General features: G+C 42.8%; 1 protein-coding gene across 1 annotated transcript; it reads left to right on the top strand.

Moving 5' to 3' along the window:
* The first annotated feature begins 611 nt into the window (after positions 1–611).
* Positions 612–12,968, top strand: TCF24 (transcription factor 24). The gene is made up of 3 exons (XM_017965380.4): positions 612–860; positions 1,403–1,815; positions 8,665–12,968. Exons 2-3 carry the CDS (start codon positions 1,426–1,428, stop codon positions 8,773–8,775), a joined length of 501 nt encoding a protein of 166 aa, XP_017820869.1. The 5' UTR covers positions 612–860; positions 1,403–1,425; the 3' UTR covers positions 8,776–12,968.
* Positions 12,969–18,925: the final 5,957 nt, after the last annotated feature.

The raw sequence follows: 18,925 nt of genomic DNA, 5'->3' as shown, positions 1-18,925 counted from the left end.
GTGCCTGTAATCCCAGCTACTCAGGAGGCTGAGGCAGGAGAATTGCCTGAGCCCAGGAGGCGGAGGTTGCGGTGAGCCGAGATCACGCCATTGCACTCCAGCCTGGGTAACAAGAGCGAAACTCCGTCTCAAAAAAAGAAAAGAATTACAGACACCGGGAGCATTCGGGGTCTGGAAGAAAGTGCGGTATCTCCCCGCTTTAGGGTAACTAGGCCAGTTTGACTCTTTTACCTTGTGGCAGGATAAACGGCTAGCGCCTCGAAGTGGCACGCTCGACTTTTTTTCACAAAGCCTAAAAGTCACGCTCAACCAAATGGCAGCGTTCCCGCCTCAGGGGACGCCGGCCTGGAATCAGACTGGACCGAGGAGGTAGGACCTGGGCAGCGCGAGGCCAACCACAGGCCTCACCCGCGGCCTCGAGCCCTGCCCAAGCGCAGCCGGCAGCCGACACCAGACACCCGGGACTCTCAGCACGCCGCCCTCAGCGAGGCGCCTCAGGGAAAGCAGCTTGAGGCGGGGAGCCGATGGGAGGAGCCAGAAGGACGCCCCGCCCCCTAAGCCCGCCCCGCCGGGCGGTTTGATTAATGACCCTCTAAGCCGCCTCAACCCCCGGCGGCGTATTTCTTTGGGTGGGCCCGGTCCTCCCCGCCTGATCTGCCCTAGGAGCCCGGAGCACACAGGCCTGGCCGCGGGGTGCCAGCATAAAAGGCGCCAAGCGGGGATTGGAAGCAGCCGTCGACTTGGGCTTCGGCCGTACGAGGATAGAGTGACCGGCGCGGCCCTGGCCACGCAGACCCTGCCCGACGCCCTTCGCTCGCTCGCACTGCGGAGCCGAGCCCCACTCGGCCGCTCCCGGAAAGGTGAGGGCCCTGTCAGACGCCCACTGCGCGGCTCCCGGGCTCGGAACCGTGGTGGGTGCCGTACTCCGAGGTGAAGCCAAAGGTCCCCTACTGCTCGGGCAGAAATTACCCCTGACGTGAAGGGCCGAGGCCGGCTGGCGCGCAGTGGTTTTCCCCGGCGTCGGCGAGTAGCAGCCGTGCCACCTCTTGTGCGCGGTGAGCTGAATAACGTCGCCGAAGCGCTAACGAGTGCCGATCCCGAGCTGTGCTTCCGAGATGTTTCTTCTCGGGTAGAGTAGCCCTTTCGCTTAATTTGTCCCCGAAAAGCAAAGCCGCCACCGCGCCCCTCCCCTCATCCTTCTAGGAAGCCCAAGAACTCCAGGGGCCCGCACCTCTCCCCAGACGTCGGGAGGCAAAACGCGCCCCAGGCAAAACGAGCTCAACCGAGTGCGCCCTCGGGCCCATTGGGTGGCTGGTGGGCGCACTGGGAGAACCAGGGGGCTGCGCCTCTCGAGTTAAGCCCGACCGCGTCCGGGTCTCACCGCGCCTTCCGTCCTTTGCAGCGCGCGCGGCGGGGGAAGCAGCCATGGACCGCGACCGCCCTGCGGGCAGCCCTGTCAGCGCCAGCGCCGAGCCTGCGTCCCTGCCCGCCGCCACCCGTGACTCGAGCCCAGGGCGGACCGGGCCGGGGCCGACGGGCCCCGGGGGCGGCGCGCGTTCTGGGGGCGGAAGGCCGGCGGCGGCGAACGCGGCGCGGGAGCGCAGCCGGGTACAGACCCTGCGGCACGCCTTCCTGGAGCTGCAGCGCACGCTGCCGTCCGTGCCACCCGACACCAAGCTGTCCAAGCTGGACGTGCTGTTGCTGGCCACCACCTACATCGCGCACCTCACCCGCAGCCTGCAGGACGACGCGGAGGCACCGGCGGACCCCGGGTTGGGCACCCTGCGTGGCGATGGCTACCTGCACCCAGTCAAGGTAAGCGGGCGGGGCCCACCGCGGGGCTAGGGCCGAGACCGGGACACCTTGATCCGCCCTACTAGTCACCGTCCTGGGTAGATGCTCTCATTACTTTTCGGGTGAGGCGGGAAACCGCTCAGGAGAACGACCTCAGCCCACGGGGGTACTGGTGGCAAGGTCCCTACCGCGAGAGGCTGGCTGCTCCTTCGCAGTTCACAGGTCGTGAGTGAGGCGTTTAAAGCCGGGGTGGCTTGGGTAAAAGCCTGGCAGGCCCCTTACAGGATGTAGCAGAAGGATTTGTGTGCCTTCCAAGGGGAGAAATGGGGGCTTGGTTGCACATCCTGATAATTTTTAATATCTGAGTTATATGTATGACCCTTTGAGAGTTTTTAAGCATCTTTAATTTACATAATTACACTTTCCTTGATTTTTATGGGATATTTGAAAGATTTCACTGGAGTAGGAAAACACTTGAAAATTTGTTGGTAAAACTATTAAGAACAAATGAGACCATTCTGCATCTCCATGGGGTAAAATTTCAGTCCTTTTAAATAAAGGTTAAATATCATAGACTTGACAACTACCAAAAGTGTTAGAAAAAACTACACTGTTTTAAGTACTTTCTTAATAGATTGGCATGTGTGTTGAGTGAATTGATTACTAAATTCAAAGTCTGTAATGTACAAAATTAGACAAGAGAATCCATTTTGTGTAATTTCTTTACATATAGGTAAAATGGTACTTAAGGTGGTATATATGATTATGCTTCATTACCTGTTGCAGTATTCAGTCTTGGCATCGTCCTCTTCTCCTTGATTTGATTGCTTTGAAACCTTACACTGATCTTTCTGTTAACAAATGCATCATCTCATTATTTGCTAAACCTAAATTTTCAGAGTTTTGGTTCCACCATCCTGAAATACTTGGCCACACACACAAATGCAAAGTTAAGACTTAAGACTTAGATTTAAGCATATCAGTGTTCAATAAATTATTTAATAATTATTATTTAATAGGTTAAAGCACACCTTCTGATATTAACTGAACTTACAATTATGTGGTAAGATTTAACAAAATTTACTTTGCAAATATAATCATAATGATAGACAAACAATTTCAGTATTATATATGAAGACGTGAAATCTCATTTATTTATAATTATGATAGAACTTATCTCATTTGTAAGTCTTATAATCTCAGCAAAAAAAGTCATTATTGAGGGGCTTTGTATTACCGTGTTCATTAGATTGCTATTCAAATATACCGTTAATATTAAATTTTTTTTGACTTGACACTTGCCATATACTTTAAGGAAGTATATTTTAACATTAAGTAGATTGTAATACAAAGAGCATCTGTTAAATGTTTTATGGGAGATATAATTCAGAATGAGAAATCAAGATGTTTTTCATATTATTTTCTTGGAATGCTTTTTTTGAATGAATAATGTTAGAAGGGTCATTTCCATGTAACAATAAGCATAGCAAGCATGTTTTTGCACTTGATTCATATACCAAATGTTTTTTTATTATAACTTTTTCTTTGAAAATATTGTTTTTATTTTAAAAGACAACTCCTAATGATACAAAGCCAAAGATTATTTCTTAAAAATGAAATTAATGTTGGTTGAACAAGTGACTAAAATCAAGCAAACTTTAAAATCAAACATTTATTGAATTCCTTCTATGTGCAAAACACGATTTTAGGGGAGTGAACACCATTATGAATAAGACTCAGACCCTTTCCTATATGAACATATTATAGAGACAAAGACAAAGAAATAAATAACAGTATTGGAAGGGAGGATATTGTATTAGCCATAAAAGAACTATAATTATGTACTATGGAAGTTCAGAGGAAAGAGATATTATGTACATAATTGAAACCACCTGTTAACTGTTAACACATTATTTTACAGTCACTACCAAAATGTTTAAACGTTGTCTACCTTTGATTAATAGGACAGAAATGAAAATATTCTAATTATTTGTACTTTTATGGTTAACCAAAGGCTCATTATAAACTATTGTTTAGTAAAATGTGTTCTAAAATGACTTCACTTTTCTGCCTTATAATAGTGTTAAGTCTTACGCTGATGATCAAAGCTTTTTTAACAAATATTTCAAGGCCATTATTTTGAATCATCAGTCCTTATTATCAGTATCATTAGCACATTAGCACTGTTGGGGATTTACTTTAAGAGCATTTCATAGCAAGACTACCTCTCTAATAAGAATTGTTAAAATTAGGTGGCTGTGGTGTGTGCACCTGTAGTCCCAGCTACTTGAGAAACATATGCAAGAGGATTGCTTGAGCCCAGGAGATTGAAGCTGCATTGCACCACTGCATGCCTGAACAACTGAGCAAAAGCCTGTCTCAAAAAAGAAAAAAACATCTCAAATGAAACTGGAGATTTAAGAAACTGGGAATCTGGTGCATAGCCTGAAATGGCAGTTTTTAATCCCTGTTGGGGTATGAGCAATTTATTTCCATTAGCCTCAGCTGCCCAAAAGGCAGTGATTGTCCAAGAAAACAGGAATATATTTCAAATCTCTACATTGGCAGAAAAACATAGATAATTTTATTGCCGTGCCCCTTAAGAATCATTGTCTATGAGAGGTAAACAATAATTTAAAAAACAGATAACAGGGTTTCGTAATTTTGAGCCACTTAAACTAAGTGCATTTTTAAGGTCTTCAGTTTCAGGTTCACTTACAGTTATCTATGAATTTGCTAAATTTTCTAAGCTTAATGAAACCACAGTAAATGGTTTTAAAGATACCCTATTAGGAAAAGTAGAGCTAAGTAAGGATTATATTAATCTATACAATCCTGAAACAAACTGTTGAAAAGAAAATGTAAATCAGTCATCTGGCTTTTTGGCATCATGATGACATGCAACCTAACCAATATTATATTTACATTTTAGTTTCAGACTCTAAAAATTATGTGTCTACATTAAGTTGAATAAAAATCATTACAAGCCTTTTTGAAAATTAAGGACACAACATTCTTTTAAAAAGGAAAGTTTATTTTATTAATCCATGAAAAAGAGGCAAAAATCCACATATACATGTTAGGTTTGCTTCATTAATTCTGTCCTAGCAAGGATGAAAGAAATAGATGCCTTCATTTGTCTCCACTCTTGGCTGAATGATTTAGAGCAATTCTTAACACAGTGGGACCTGGATAGCACATAAGAGGACCACCAGGAGAACATTCAGTAGTATTTTGATTTTATTTGTTTTAAAATGTATTTAGTTCACATAATTCTCTAATTACATTTGAGATTTGAGCTTGAGATTTTTATGCTTATGAAAATGGGGCAGGGGTTTAAAAGGTTTCAAAGCAGTGGTATATAATGTAGCCAAAAAGTCTGCACTTAAAGTTGATATCTGTCTTACACTATTCACTATGTATATTAGTCTGCTCAGGCTGCCATAATAAAATAGCACAGACTGGTTGTTTTAAACAACAGAAATTGATTTTCTCAAAGTCTGGAGACTGAAAAATCTAAAATCAAGGTGCCGGGTTTAGTTTCTGGCAAGGGCTTTCTTGCTGGCTTGTAGATGGCCCCCTTTCTCTCTGTGTTCTCACTTGGCCTCTTGTTGGTACATGTGCGAGAGGGAGGAGAGAGAAAGAGAGTGATCTTCCTCTTCTTATTTTATTTATTTATTTTTTTGAGACAGAGTCTTGCTCTGTCGCCAGGCTGGAGTGCAATGCCACAATCTCGGCTCACTGCAACCTCCACCTTCCAGGTTCAAGCAATTCCCCTGCCTCAGCCTCCTAAGTATCTGGGACTACAGGCACACACCACCACACCCGACTAATTTTTTGTATTTTAGTAGAGATGGAGTTTCACCATGTTGGCCAGGATGGTCTCAATCTCCTGACCTCGTGATCCACCCGCCTTGACCTCCCAAAGTGTTGGAATTACAGGCATAAGCCACACCACACCCGGCCTGATCTTTCTCTTTGTAAATGGATGTTAGTTCCTCATGACCTAAACTAACCCTTTTTACCTCCAAAGACCTTGTCTCTGAATCCCATCACCTTGGAGGTTAGAGCTTCAATATGTGCATTTTTGGGGTATACAAACATTCAGTCTGTAACACTACAGCACTGGGTTTTTCAGTATAATGAAAGACTTTAACCTGATATAATAATGACAGATCCTGATATATCAGATAAACCTCGTTCCAGTTTCTAAAACATATTAGTTTGGCTGGGCATGGTGGCTCACACCAGTAATCCCAGCACTTCGGGAGGCTGAGGCCGGTGGATCACTTGAGGTCAGGAGTTCCAGACCAGCCTGGCCAACAAGGCAAGACCTGGCTACTAAAAATATAAAAATTAGCCAGGTCTGGTGGGACACACCTGTAATCCCAGCTACTCAGGAGGCTGAGGCAGGAGAATCCCTTGAACTCAGGAGGTGGAGGTTACAGTGAACTGAGATCATGCCACCACACTTCAGCCTGGGGAACACAGCAAGATGCCATCTCAAAAAATAAAAATAAAATAAAAAACACATTAGTTTATCAGCCTTTGGCAAAGATCCCAAGAACAGGACCACTAACAATGATACACCTAGAATGTACAGGAATGCATATGTATTATTTTTAAAAATTGAGGCCAGGCATGGTGGCTCACACCTGTAATCCCAGCACTTGGGAGGCTGAGGCATGAGGATCACTTGAGCCCAGGAGTTCAAGACCACCCTGGCAAACATAGTGAGCCTCTTTCTCCACAAAAAATAATAATGATAATAATAAAAGTTTTTAATTAGCCAGGTGTGGTGGCACAAACCTGTAGTCTCAACTCAGGAAGCTGAGGCAGGAAGATTGCATGAGCCCAACAGGTTTAGGTTTAGGCTGCAGTGAGCCACGATCACACCACTACTCTCCAGGCTTGCAACACAATGAGACCCTGTTTCATTAAAAAAAAATTAGGACTTTGGTTGGTTGCCACAGAACAAAACTTTCCAGATAGTATCACATGCCCACATATTCTTATTGGCTATGTTTTACATTTGGAATCCCAGTTTAGGTGAAAATAACTGTGCTCACAAGTACAGTGAGAGTTTATATTATTCCACCTAAGATCTACTCTATTTACATTCTTTAACTGTTACATAAGTAATAGTCCATTCTAGCTTAATTGGTCTGAGTGTGACTTGGCCATCAGTATGTATTTAAAGCTCTCTGGGTGAATCTAATATGCAACTTAGGTTGTGAACTCAGATCTCTTAATGTTCTTTGGGCGTGTTAATACTTATACCTCTACCTGAGCACTGTGAATTGTCTGCTAGGAATTTAAAAACATTTTACAGTGCTCTGTAACCACCAGTCAGCCTGTGTGTGTTCTCTGATGAAGATAGGTAGCCTGTTTACGTAAGGCAATACTTGCTCCCTGGAGAGTATGGGACCAGATTGCTGACCTTTGGGAGTTGCATTTTTTTTTTAGTCCACCTTTGTTTGAAAAAAAAAAAAAACCAAAAGTGGTATTCTAAGGATCTTAGAACTTAACTGATTATATGACATCTGCCTCCCTCCCAAGAGTTTTATTCCAAAAGTACTACTCATGTAATATGATTTTTCATCATTATATCTATCTAGCAATAAATTATATTGTTTTAGAGATTGCCCATCATAAAGAAGAATTTTTAAAAATCACAATCAGTAATTCAAATGTGATGATTACCAGAAGGTTAGAGCTAGATGATGTCAATACATACAGACATTTAATCAGGATGTTCTCTTAGTATAATACCAAATATTCTAATATTTATGATTTTAGATACTGCTTTTAGCTAGATAAGATGCATAGACGGGGCCGGGCATGGTGGCTCATGCCTGTAATCCCAGCACTTTGGGAGGCCCAGGTGGGTGGATCACGAAGTCACGAGTTCAAGACCAGCCTGGCCAACATGGTGAAACCCTGTATCTAATAAAAATACAAAAATTAGCCAGGTGTGGTGGCACGTACCTGTAATCCCAGCTACTCGGGAGGCTAAGGCAGGAGAATCGCTTGAACCCAGGAGGCAGACGTTGCAGTGAATCAAGATCGCACTACTGCACTCCAGCCTGGGTGACAGAGTGAGACTCCATCTCCAAAAAAAAAAAGATGGATAGTTGACACTTTTTATTATGGTCCTTTGACACGTGTAGACATATAATACCACAAAGAACTTTTTAGAATATTTTTAAAGCCAAGGATCTAGTTTTAGGCTTAATTTTGTTTGAGGTAGTTTGAAATTAAAATATGATTGGCTGATATATTTTTCTACACTTCAACTATATTTATTTTCATTATTTCTTGTAGTTCTTGTCCATAAGCATACATATTACTTCTAAAATTTTAATCAAGGCCAGGCGCGGTGGGTCACGCCTATAATCCCAGCACTTTGGGAGGCCAAGGCAGATGGATCATGAGGACAAGAAATCAAGACCATCCTGGCTAACATGGCAAAACCCCATCTCTACAAAAAATATAAAAAATTAGACAGGTGTGGTGGCAAGCACCTGTAGTCCCAGCTATTCTGGAGGCTGAGGCAGGAGAATCGCTTGAACCAGGAGGCGGAGGTTGCCATGAGCAGAGATTGTGCCAATGCACTCCAGCCTGGGCAACAAGAGTGAGACTCTATATTAAAAAAAAAAAAAAAACAAAGTCTGAGTATATTTTTGCTTTTTTACTGTTAGGATTAATAAACATTTTTTCATGCTGTTCCTTATACTTCATGCTTATAATTGTTACTAGCTACATAACATTGCATTTGCATTGGACTATTTGTAATCTAATATTGCAGACCATGTTAATATATGTCCTAGATACTAACTTTTGAATTCTTTTTTAAATAATATTTTTCAGAAATGGCCCATGCGATCAAGATTATACATCGGTGCTACTGGTCAATTTCTGAAGCATTCTGTTTCTGGAGAAAAAGCAAATGACAACACTCCAACAGACTCACAGCCTTAGGCTCTTCCCTGGTGGGGGCTGGTAGAAGTGGTGGCTATTGTTTTTAAATACTATGACATAATTCTATATTTATTATATGAGACATAACAAGCAAAATTTCTGAAAGTTTACATGTGAACCCATAGTTAGATGTTCAGATTTATCTCTCTAAACATGGAATAAACAGCTTATCTGTTCAGTGTGAGTCACTGCTATATAGTGTAAGAGAAACTATTAGAAAAAAATCACATGAAAGCAAACAATTGTGTATATATCTAAAGAATGCACACATTTCTGTAGTATCTGTTACAAACAGAAAAGTTCATATATATTGATGCAGTCTTACTAGTTTAAAAAGATAAAATCTGTGTTTGTAATATACCAGTATTCCATTTTTCTACAAACCATACCATGCTTAAGTTGGTCTAAGAAGCCATTTCAGTTGAAGAAAACTGTTGCAGTAATATGAAGATGCAGTAACTTCTATAAGTAGTTACTTTTTCCCTCTTAGAAAACTTGTTTGGTGTATTAGAAATGGTTTTCTCAGAGGACAGGGCTTGGCCACCTTCCTAGACGATTATTCTGTATCTTACTGTGTTTGCAATTTGTTGAAGGTTCTGGGAATCTCTGCAGTCCAGTGTGAACAGGAGACCAGGTGTGAGTGAGCAGCCAAGTTTATCACCTTCCCTGGTCACTGCATAGCCAACCCACCCTCTTTCATCTGGGCTAGATGAGCTGTAGCCACCCTGGAGAGAGTGGCAAGTTCAGGCCTGATGGGGGCCTCAAGTGTGCCCTCATGACCCTCCTCATAATCAGTGTTGTGGTCTGGCTCCTTCTCCCCTTGTCAGTTGCTGTTCACAAGCTACCTGCTTGGCCATTGTGAAATGAGAGAAATCCAGTCTGATTTGGGAGTTCTGGCAATGATCTGCACCTTGAGAGGGTGTGGGATACAGAGTGACCATCCTGAGATAAATTCAGGCTGGAGCAGACCCCCCCGAATCTGCCCCAGTGAGAACCTCCATGGGCCTCTCTCTATATACCACATGACATTAAGTACCTGGGGAGCAGCTAGCTGGTTTGACTGAACCAGTGGCTTCAGTTTTCAGCAGGAGCTAGGGATCAGAACCATGAAGTAGAGATGTTTGTGGGAAAGATACGGAATCCCAAAACAATGGGATGCAATAAAGACATCAGAAAATAAATAAATATCAGTCATGGATTTTGCTGACTTACATTCCCTTGTATCTCCCTTTCTTGCTTTTCTCAGTCATTAGTATTCCCCTTTCCAATGTGAAATTTATTTACTTCCCAATAACCCACAGCTTTAAAGTTGCTGAGCTTAACCCAAGATTAGCAAATATAAAAGGTGTATTAATGGACTTAGTTGAACTAACAGAGCAATTGAACCACCATTTTATTTTGTTTTCATCTCCGTTTTCTTCCAACTTTTGGCAGTGAAGTGAAGTAAAAGATCATTTGAAGGCAAAAACTAGCATTCAGTTGATTCAGGTGAACATGACATGTTTTAGTCATATCTGATAGTTTATATGTTTTATTGGTGTGTGTGTGTGTGTGTGTGTGTGTGTGTGTAACACAGGGCCTCACTCTGTTTCCTGGGCTGGAGTGTAGTAGCATGATCATAGCTCACTACAGCCTTGACCTCTCAAGCTCAAGCAGGTCTCGTGCCTCAGTCTCCCAAGTAGCTGGGACTATAGGTGCATGCCACCACACCTGGCTAATTATTTTATTTTTTGTAGAGATGAGAACTCACTGTGTTGCCTAGGCTAGTCTTGGAACTCCTGGCTCAAAAAAAATTTGGCCACCTAAAGTGTTGGAATTATAGGCGTGAGCCACCATGCCTGGCCCAGTTTTATGTGAATATAATCTTAATGTGACCAAAGCATATCTTTTTGAAAGAAAGATATATAATAAAAGTTCTCTACATATTAATATGTAGAAAAGTACTTGCATATTTAAATATTTGTAAATATATTTACCTACTCATATAATATGTAAAGAAATAAAAAGTAAAATGAGATTTGGATTCAACCATTCACTATTATAAGTTACTGACATAAGAAGTGCTAAAAAAGAATCTTTATCCTAAGGAATAAAATCAAAGCTTCTTTAAAGTTACCTCAAGCTGAATTGTAAACACTAAATTTAACAGCAAGAATTTCATATTAATTATTTTCTTGCTAATCTTAAGATTTATTCATTTAGCTAGTTTTTAAAGTATTTAATTGGGGGAAAAAACTGTTAAAAAAAACAACTGTGTTGAAAAAACAGATGACTTTTAAGTCATCCTGTTAAATAGTAGAACTTTGCCTTTGATGGTATTACTTTTAAATCTTCTCATCCAGTTAGTTTTAATGTCAAAGAAGTGTATTTGTTGTAGATGCTCATAAAATTTTATTAAATTGCTAGATATGATGATAGGTTTCAGTAGGTTTGAAAATTACAGAGAGAAGAAATTGCATATTTTCACTCAAAAGTTCAAAGGAGCATCCTGTTGTAACCATGCTGTCTTTTTTTTTTTTTTTTTTTTTGAGACAGAGTCTCACTCTGTTTCCCAGGCTGGAGTGCAGTGGTGCAATCTCTGCTCACTGTAACCTCCACCTCTTGGGTTCAAGCTATTCTCATGCCTCAGCCTCCTGATTAAGTGGGACTACAGGCATGCACCACTATGCCCACCTAACTTTTGTATTTTTTAGTAGGAGACAGGCTTTTACCATGTTGGCCAGGCTGGTCTCGAACTCCTGACCTCAAGTGATCTGCCTGCCTTGGCCTCCCAAAGTGCTGGGATTATAGGCGCGAGCCACAGTGCCCAGCCTCTGTTTTGTTTTTTGAGATGGAGTCTCACTCTGCTGCCCAGGCGGGAGTGCAGTGGCAAGATCTCAGCTTACTGCAACCTCCGCCTCCCAGGTTCAAGTGATTCTCCTGCCTCAGTCTCCTGAGTAGCTGGGATCACAAGGGTGCACCACCATGCCCAGTTAATTTTTGTATTTTTGGTAGAGATGGGTTTTGCCATGTTAGCCAGACTGTTCTGGAACTCTTGGCCTCAAGTGATCCATCCACCTCAGCCTCCCAAAGAGCTGGGATTACAGGCATGAGCCACCACTGAGGAAATACTCTAATACACACAAAACATCTCTTTACAGTGGCCAACTTAGAAAAGAACACATGATTTATATTATCACGTTATCATGACATGATAAGACAAGTGGCTTGTTGGCTCTGTATATAATTGTATTATTAGCTGTCAGGGAGAAGAAACCACAAATCGAACAGACTGCTTCTGATCTCAATTTATATATTAAATATTTTGAGAGATGGCTTAGTCTAAATGCTCTTTTCTTACTGTGTGTGGGTGATTGTAAATCATATCAATTGTGTATTTTATTTGAAAAGCTATGAACTTTGATTCATCTCACACTAGCAGATTCTGTCTTAACTTGATGATAAATTAATGAGTTGTTTTAAATTATTGCTGGTGGCCAGGCAAGAGGTGGCTTATCCCTATAATCTCAGCACTTTGGGAAGCCAAGGTGAGTAGATCACTTGAGCCCTGGAGTTCAAGACCAGCCTGAGCAACATGGTGAAACCCCTTTCTTCTCTACTAAAAATACAAAATATTAGCGGGATTTGCTGTGTATGCCTGTAGTCCCAGCTACTTAGGAGGCTGAGATGGGAGGATCACCTGGGCCTGGGAGGTTGAGGCTGCAGTGAACCGTGATGATGCCACTGCACTCCAGACTATTATTGCTAGAGGATGTGATTGATATCTAATTTCCCAAATGATGTAAGACACAGTATAGTATTGCTGTGTTTCTCTGATACATGCACTTTTGAATTTTTTTATTATTTTTTGTTATTGTCATTTTAAAAGAACTCAAAAGCTAAGACTGTAAAATTTTAAAAGCACTAGGAAAATACTGTAAAGTTGTGTGTCTCAAAGATAATATGTACTTTTGTTATGTAATGGCAGCTGGTGGTCTTATATGCAGCTGTTGGACTGAAAAATAAATGTCCCTTAAATCCTGTGGATTTGCTGCCTGTAGACTCTGATCACCGCACAGATGGCACTACAGCACAGTTGGGAATGAGGGGCATTAAGTATTCCTACCTAACTACATAAACCTGGAGAAGGTTTCCCTTCTTATGTTTATACAAGTCTTAAATTTCAACTCATAAGACAAACCAGCTCAGTGAAATATACCTCAATCACTCAAATGCTTTCATTATAAATTATACCTTAACATTTAGCTGTCAGAGCTTTTAAATTATAAACTGAATAATCTTAATTATTAAAGATTATGTCAGTAGTCAATTCTTGTGCATATGAATGTTAATAAAGAATCTCATGCATTCCTGCCCTCCCAGGGCCAAGAAGTATGTCCTGGGGATGAACTTTAATCACTCATCTCCATTTTTTAAGCCATTAGAAACTGGGGGCCATTTCAAGCAAGGTAATGTCTAAAGAAAAATTGTTTTTAACCATTTTTATTTTCAGATAGACTGAAGTCAATAACTTAAAAATGTTAATTGTGTGCTATCATAAGGTAGCTTAATTCTTTTTTTTTTTGTTTTTGAGACAGAGTTTCCCTCTGTTGCCCAGGCTGGAGTGCCGTGGCACCATCTTGGCTCACTGCAACCTCCGCCTTCCAGGTCCAAGCGATTCTCCTGCTTCAGCCTCCCAAGTCCCTGGGACTACAGGTGCCCACCATCACACTCAGCTAATTGTTGTATTTTTAGTAGAGATGTGTTTTCACCATGTTGGCCAGACTGGTCTCAAACTCCTTACCTCAAGTGATCTGCTCGTCTCAGCCTCCCAAAGTGCTAGGATGCGTGAACCACTGTGCCAGGCCAAAGTAACTTAATTGGTTATGTAGATAGATATATCATGTGAAACAAAAAATTTTTAAGGCCAGGTGCAGTGGCTCATGCCTGTAATCCCAGCACTTTGGGAGGCTGAGATGGGAGGATCACTTGAGGCCAGGAGTTCAAGACCAGCATGGGCATTATAGCAAGAACCTCTACAAAATAATTAAAAAATTAGCCAGGCATGGTGGCATGTGCCTGTGGTCCCAACTACTCAGGCCACCTTGCAGCCATAAGACCCTGTACCAGATTCATCTTGAAACGTGGGCTACAATCAAGTAAAAATAATGATATGGAATGGCAGAGGCAAACGAGTCAAGAGAGGAGGAAAGGTGCAAAGCGATTTCAAATCCCCATTTAGAAAGAAGAGGCCAGTTCGACCAGTGTCCAGTCATGCTATAGGTGTGTGATTATAGGGACACACAGGCCAGTTCAACCAGTGTCCAGTCATGCTATAGGTGTGTGGTTATAGGACATGGGACAAAATAGCTTTTGTTCTGGTCTGGTTAAGTCAGGTCTCGACCTCTTTGTGAAAGGAGACCTAACTTAACCAGACCAGAACAACAAAAGCTTCCATTACTGAGCCGCACTCAGTCTGAGAGGTCCAGAGAGCAGTCACACCTGGTGTAATGAAGACTGGGCCCAGGCGGTCCTATTTTCCTCTCCATTCAGCCAGCCAGTGCCAGAGACTGGACACTGGACAATGTCTAGGGTGATGGTGGTAGCAGAAATGGCTTAACAGAAGACAGAAAACTTGCCTTAAGCACTGACTACTGGTCTCCTCTCTTCCTCCAGTCTATGTGAGCTCCACCCAGACTGTGGCCACTCTAGAAATACACACTTTGCTTACATTAGCGCATTCCTTTTGTTTTCTTTTTTTTTTTCTTTTGAGACGGATTCTCGCTCTGTCACCCAGGCTGGAGTGCAGTGGTGTGATCTTGGCTTACTGCAACCTCCGCCTCCTAGGTCCAAGCGATTCTCCTGCCTTAGCCTCCCAAGTAGCTGGGATTTTGGGATTACAGGCGCGCGCCACCACACCTGGCTAATTTTTGAATTTTTAGTAGAGACAGGGTTTCACTATGTTGACCAGACTGGTCTCGAACTCCTAACCTCAGATGATCCGCCCACCTCAGCCTCCCAAAGTGCTTCGATTTCAGGCATGAGCCTGGTGGAATTTGGCACTCTTACATGAGTAAATATCCTTAGGGCATGCAGCAGTTTAGAAGAGGGAGAAGATCATATATTTTTAATTACTAAACTGATCTGTGACCCTCAGCCTCCCTAACTCATTGACTTAAGGGCCTCTTGGTTAATGGTAGATTCCTCCTAGAATGAAGTCACTGTACACCTTTGAAAATATAAAAATAGGCTGGGCAAGGTGGCTCATGCCTGTAATCCTAGCACTTTGGGAGGCCAAGGCAGATGGATCACCTGAGGTCAGGAGTTTGACAACAGCCTGGCCAACATGGTGAAACCCCGTCTCTGCCAATAATACAGGTGGCAGGCACCTGTAATCCCAGCTACTTGGGAGGCTGAGGCTGGAGAATCGCTTGAACCCAGGAGTTGCAGTGAGTGGAGAACACACCATTTCCCTCCAGCATAGGTGAGAAGAGCGAACCTCTGTTGAAAGAAAGAGTGAAAGAGAGAGAGGGAGGCAGGGAGGGAAGGAAGGGGAAAAGAAGAAAGGGAAAAGGAAATGCAAAAATAACTTTGAGAGTCCCTAGCAACGTAATACACTTAATTTTCAGACTTTATGAAGAGAAGAAATGGAATTCTAAATTCCAAAAGCTGCCCTCTATGTATAAGTGCCAAGATTGGAGGTCTATAAATAGTTTTACTAAAAGTACTAATGGGAAAGGGAGGCCACGGAGCTAAGAGGGAGTGGACGTGTCACCCTCCACTGGTGTCCACCTTGGGAAGAACAGGACAGCGAGGGGCAGTAAGGAATTGGAAACAAGGACTGACCTTGCCACAGTTCTCTCGACAAAGCCCCGGATCCTGCCTAGAGCCACACCCCAGGTAGGCAAGATGAGCAATGGCTGAGGGAGTGTCCTGAGGACAGCCCCACACTACAGGCTGCCACAGGTCACAAGCTGCTGAGAGTACTCAGGCCAGGATGCCAGCACATGGGAGGCTGCAGAGTACAGGGCCCACAAAAGGGGAGATTGTAAGCAGGATGCAGGATCTCAGCAGTGAGTGCCAGCATGGCCCTGTAGAACCAGGTGGTGACAGACACACTATGTCAGAGTGCAGTCTAGACCCAGAGGACAGACAGTATGGGAGCCTGCAGTCCCTTCCTCCATGTCCTTTGGATTCACAGCTGCTCCCTGAAGCCATCTAGAGATGGAAGGAGAAGGGCAGGTAGGAAGCCCATTGAGGGTAAACAGTGCTGATAGAGCTTCATCTATTACTTGGCTGAATATTTAATGAACAGAGACTAACGTCAAAAGAGATCTGTTTGGCAGGTGGTTTTCCTCTTCACGAGTGGGGAGTCTCAAACAAGATAAGGTCAGATACAGGACATAAAGCTACATTATTTTCCTCACATTTGAGTCATGGTATGGACATTTTAACCCAATTATATTGTAGAGATGGACTATCTGTATAATTTAAAACCTAATTGCTCAATATTGCATCTTATTTGACGTTAGAACACATCAAAATGACTGTAGTGATACTGAGGACCTTCTTGGACCTTTGCAAATGGATTAGAAAAGAGAGAAACTTGCCCAGGGTTGTCCAGCTAGTCAGTGGCAGAGCCCAGATTCAGGCCCAGGCATTATGGTTCTGAGAACCTGGTTTGTGTTCCTAGACTAGCTGCCTGGATGCTTAAAGCACTTGAGTTTGTACCCCTAGTTTGGTTGGAAAGCACTATCATTTGCTGCAGGTCTCTCACTGTGGTAAGTACTTGGCATAGGGTTTGTTTTCAATATATTTCCTTTGGCTTTTGCCCTCTTCACCTTAGCTCACGAAGTTGACATGAAATAATAGCTGAGAAAGTGCGTGTAGGCAGCTCAGTGCAAGCCAGGCATTTCTTCCCTGGCTTGTTAGCTCCATTCGATGAAGAGTTAAAAAGATGCAAGGTGGGCCGGGCACGGTGGCTCACGCCTGTAATCCCAGCACTTTGGGAGGCCGAGGCGAGTGGATCACGAGGTCAAGAGATCGAGACCATCCTGGTCAACATGGTGAAACCCCGTCTCTACTAAAAATACAAAAAATCAGCTGGGCATGGTGGTGCATGCCTGTAATCCCAGCTACTCAGGAGGCTGAGGCAGGAGAATTGCCTGAACCCAGGAGGTGGAGGTTGCAGTGAGCCGAGATCGAGATCGTGCCATTGCACTCCAGCCTGGGTAACAAGAGCAAAACTCCATCTCAAAAAAAAAGATGCAAGGTGAAGCATGACACGAAACCCACAAGCTGCCTTAAAGGGAAAGATGGCTAATTTTGACTACATAAAAATAAATTCACAAAACAAAAGAAAGGGTCAAAAGACAAAAAACAAGCCAGAAGAAAAAAATCACAACACATGATACAATAGTACATCTTTTTACATAAAATCAGTTCTCATATTTCAAAAAAGCAAAACACTGGCCAGGCACAGTGGCTCACACCTATAATCCCAGCACTTTGGGAGGCTGAGGTGGGCGGATCACTTGAGGTCAGGCATTTGTGACCAGCCTGGCCAACAAGGCTCCTGTCCCTACTGAAAATACAAACATTAGCCATGCATGGGGGCATGCTTCTGTAATCCCAGCTACCTGGCAAGCTGAGGCAGGAGAATCACTTGAACCTAGGTGGTGGAAGTTCCAGTGAGCTGAAATCACGCCACTGCACTCCAGCCTGGGTGATAGAGTGAGAATCTGTTTCAGGAAAAAAAAAAAAAAAAAAAGGAAAAGAAAAGAAAAGAAACCAAACAGCTAATATCTACAAGTTCAGGCGTAATTAAGAAAATACATTGAAAAAGCAATGAAAGAACATGTTTCACCTATTAATGATACATACAAAAAATACTCATCATCAGTGAAGGTGGGGAAATGAGGACTTTTGTACTGTTGGGAATATAAACTCTTTTAAATGTAATTTGACAGTATCTTCCACTATTATAAGTATACACACTCTGACTTGGCAATGCCGTTAAAAAATTTCCCCACCGGGCCAGGCACAGTGACTCACGCCTGTAATCCCAGCACTTTGGGATGCCAAGGTGGGTGGATCACAAGGTTAGGAGTTTGAGACCAGCCTGGCCAAGATGGTGAAAACCTGTCTCTATTAAAAATACAAAAATTAGGCAGGCACAGCGGTGGGCACCTGCAATCCTAGCTACTCAGGAGGCTGAGGCAGGAGAATCGCTTGAACCTGGGAGGCGGAGGTTGCAGTGAGCTGAGATTGCACCACTGTACTCTAGCCTGGGTGACAGAGCAAGACTCCATCTCAAAAAAAAAAAGAAATTCCCTACTGATATACTTACATTCACAAATGTAAGAATAATTATTGTGTTATTCATCATTTTTACCTTATAATTTGTAGCCTTGACAGTTTTCCCAGCCTTCAGTATTGACTGTACCCAAGTAACCTATCAAAAAATGCAAACCTGAAGATGTAACATGCTTGCTCAAATCCCTCCAGTGGTATCCCATGATCTAAGGATGAAGTCTAATCCCATAACTTGATTTATGAACTCTCTATGTCACTGCCCTCCACCACTTCCTATTTTACATTTTAACTTTTAGCAAACACACGCACACACACACAGCTATTTCATGCTTCAGTGCCTTTGTTCATCAATCATCAGTTGGTTCACAAATATTTTTTTAATGCTATGGCAGGCATTATTCATTGCTTACTACCTTAGTTAGGAATTTCATTCAGCTGCTAATAAGAAAGACCCAAATATAGTGGCTTTAGTAAATTAAGAATTTATTCTCTAAAAGAAATCCAGGGACAGGCTCTGTGGCTCATGCCTGTAATCACAAAGCACTTTGGGATGCGAAGGCGGGCAGATCACAAGGTCAGAAGTTGGAGACCAGCCTGACCAACATAGAGAAACCCCGTCTCTACTAAAAATACAAAAATTAGCTGGGCACAGTGGCGCACGCCTGTAATCCCAGTTACTTGGGAGGCTGAGGCAGGAGAATCACTTGAACCCAGGAGGCAGAGGTTAAAGTAAGCTGAGTGCTACTGCATTCCAGCCTGGGCAACAGAGCAGACTCCAGCTCAAAAAAAAAAAAGAAAGAAAAGAAAAGAAAAGAAATTTAGGCTGGGCACAGTGGTTCATGCCTGTAATCCCAGC

This window comes from Callithrix jacchus, chromosome 16 (genome assembly GCF_049354715.1).
Source record: "Callithrix jacchus isolate 240 chromosome 16, calJac240_pri, whole genome shotgun sequence".
Taxonomy (NCBI): Eukaryota; Metazoa; Chordata; class Mammalia; order Primates; family Cebidae; genus Callithrix; species Callithrix jacchus.
The sequence above is the reverse complement of the archived record's forward strand: the minus strand, read 5'-3'. Positions and strand labels throughout refer to the sequence as shown.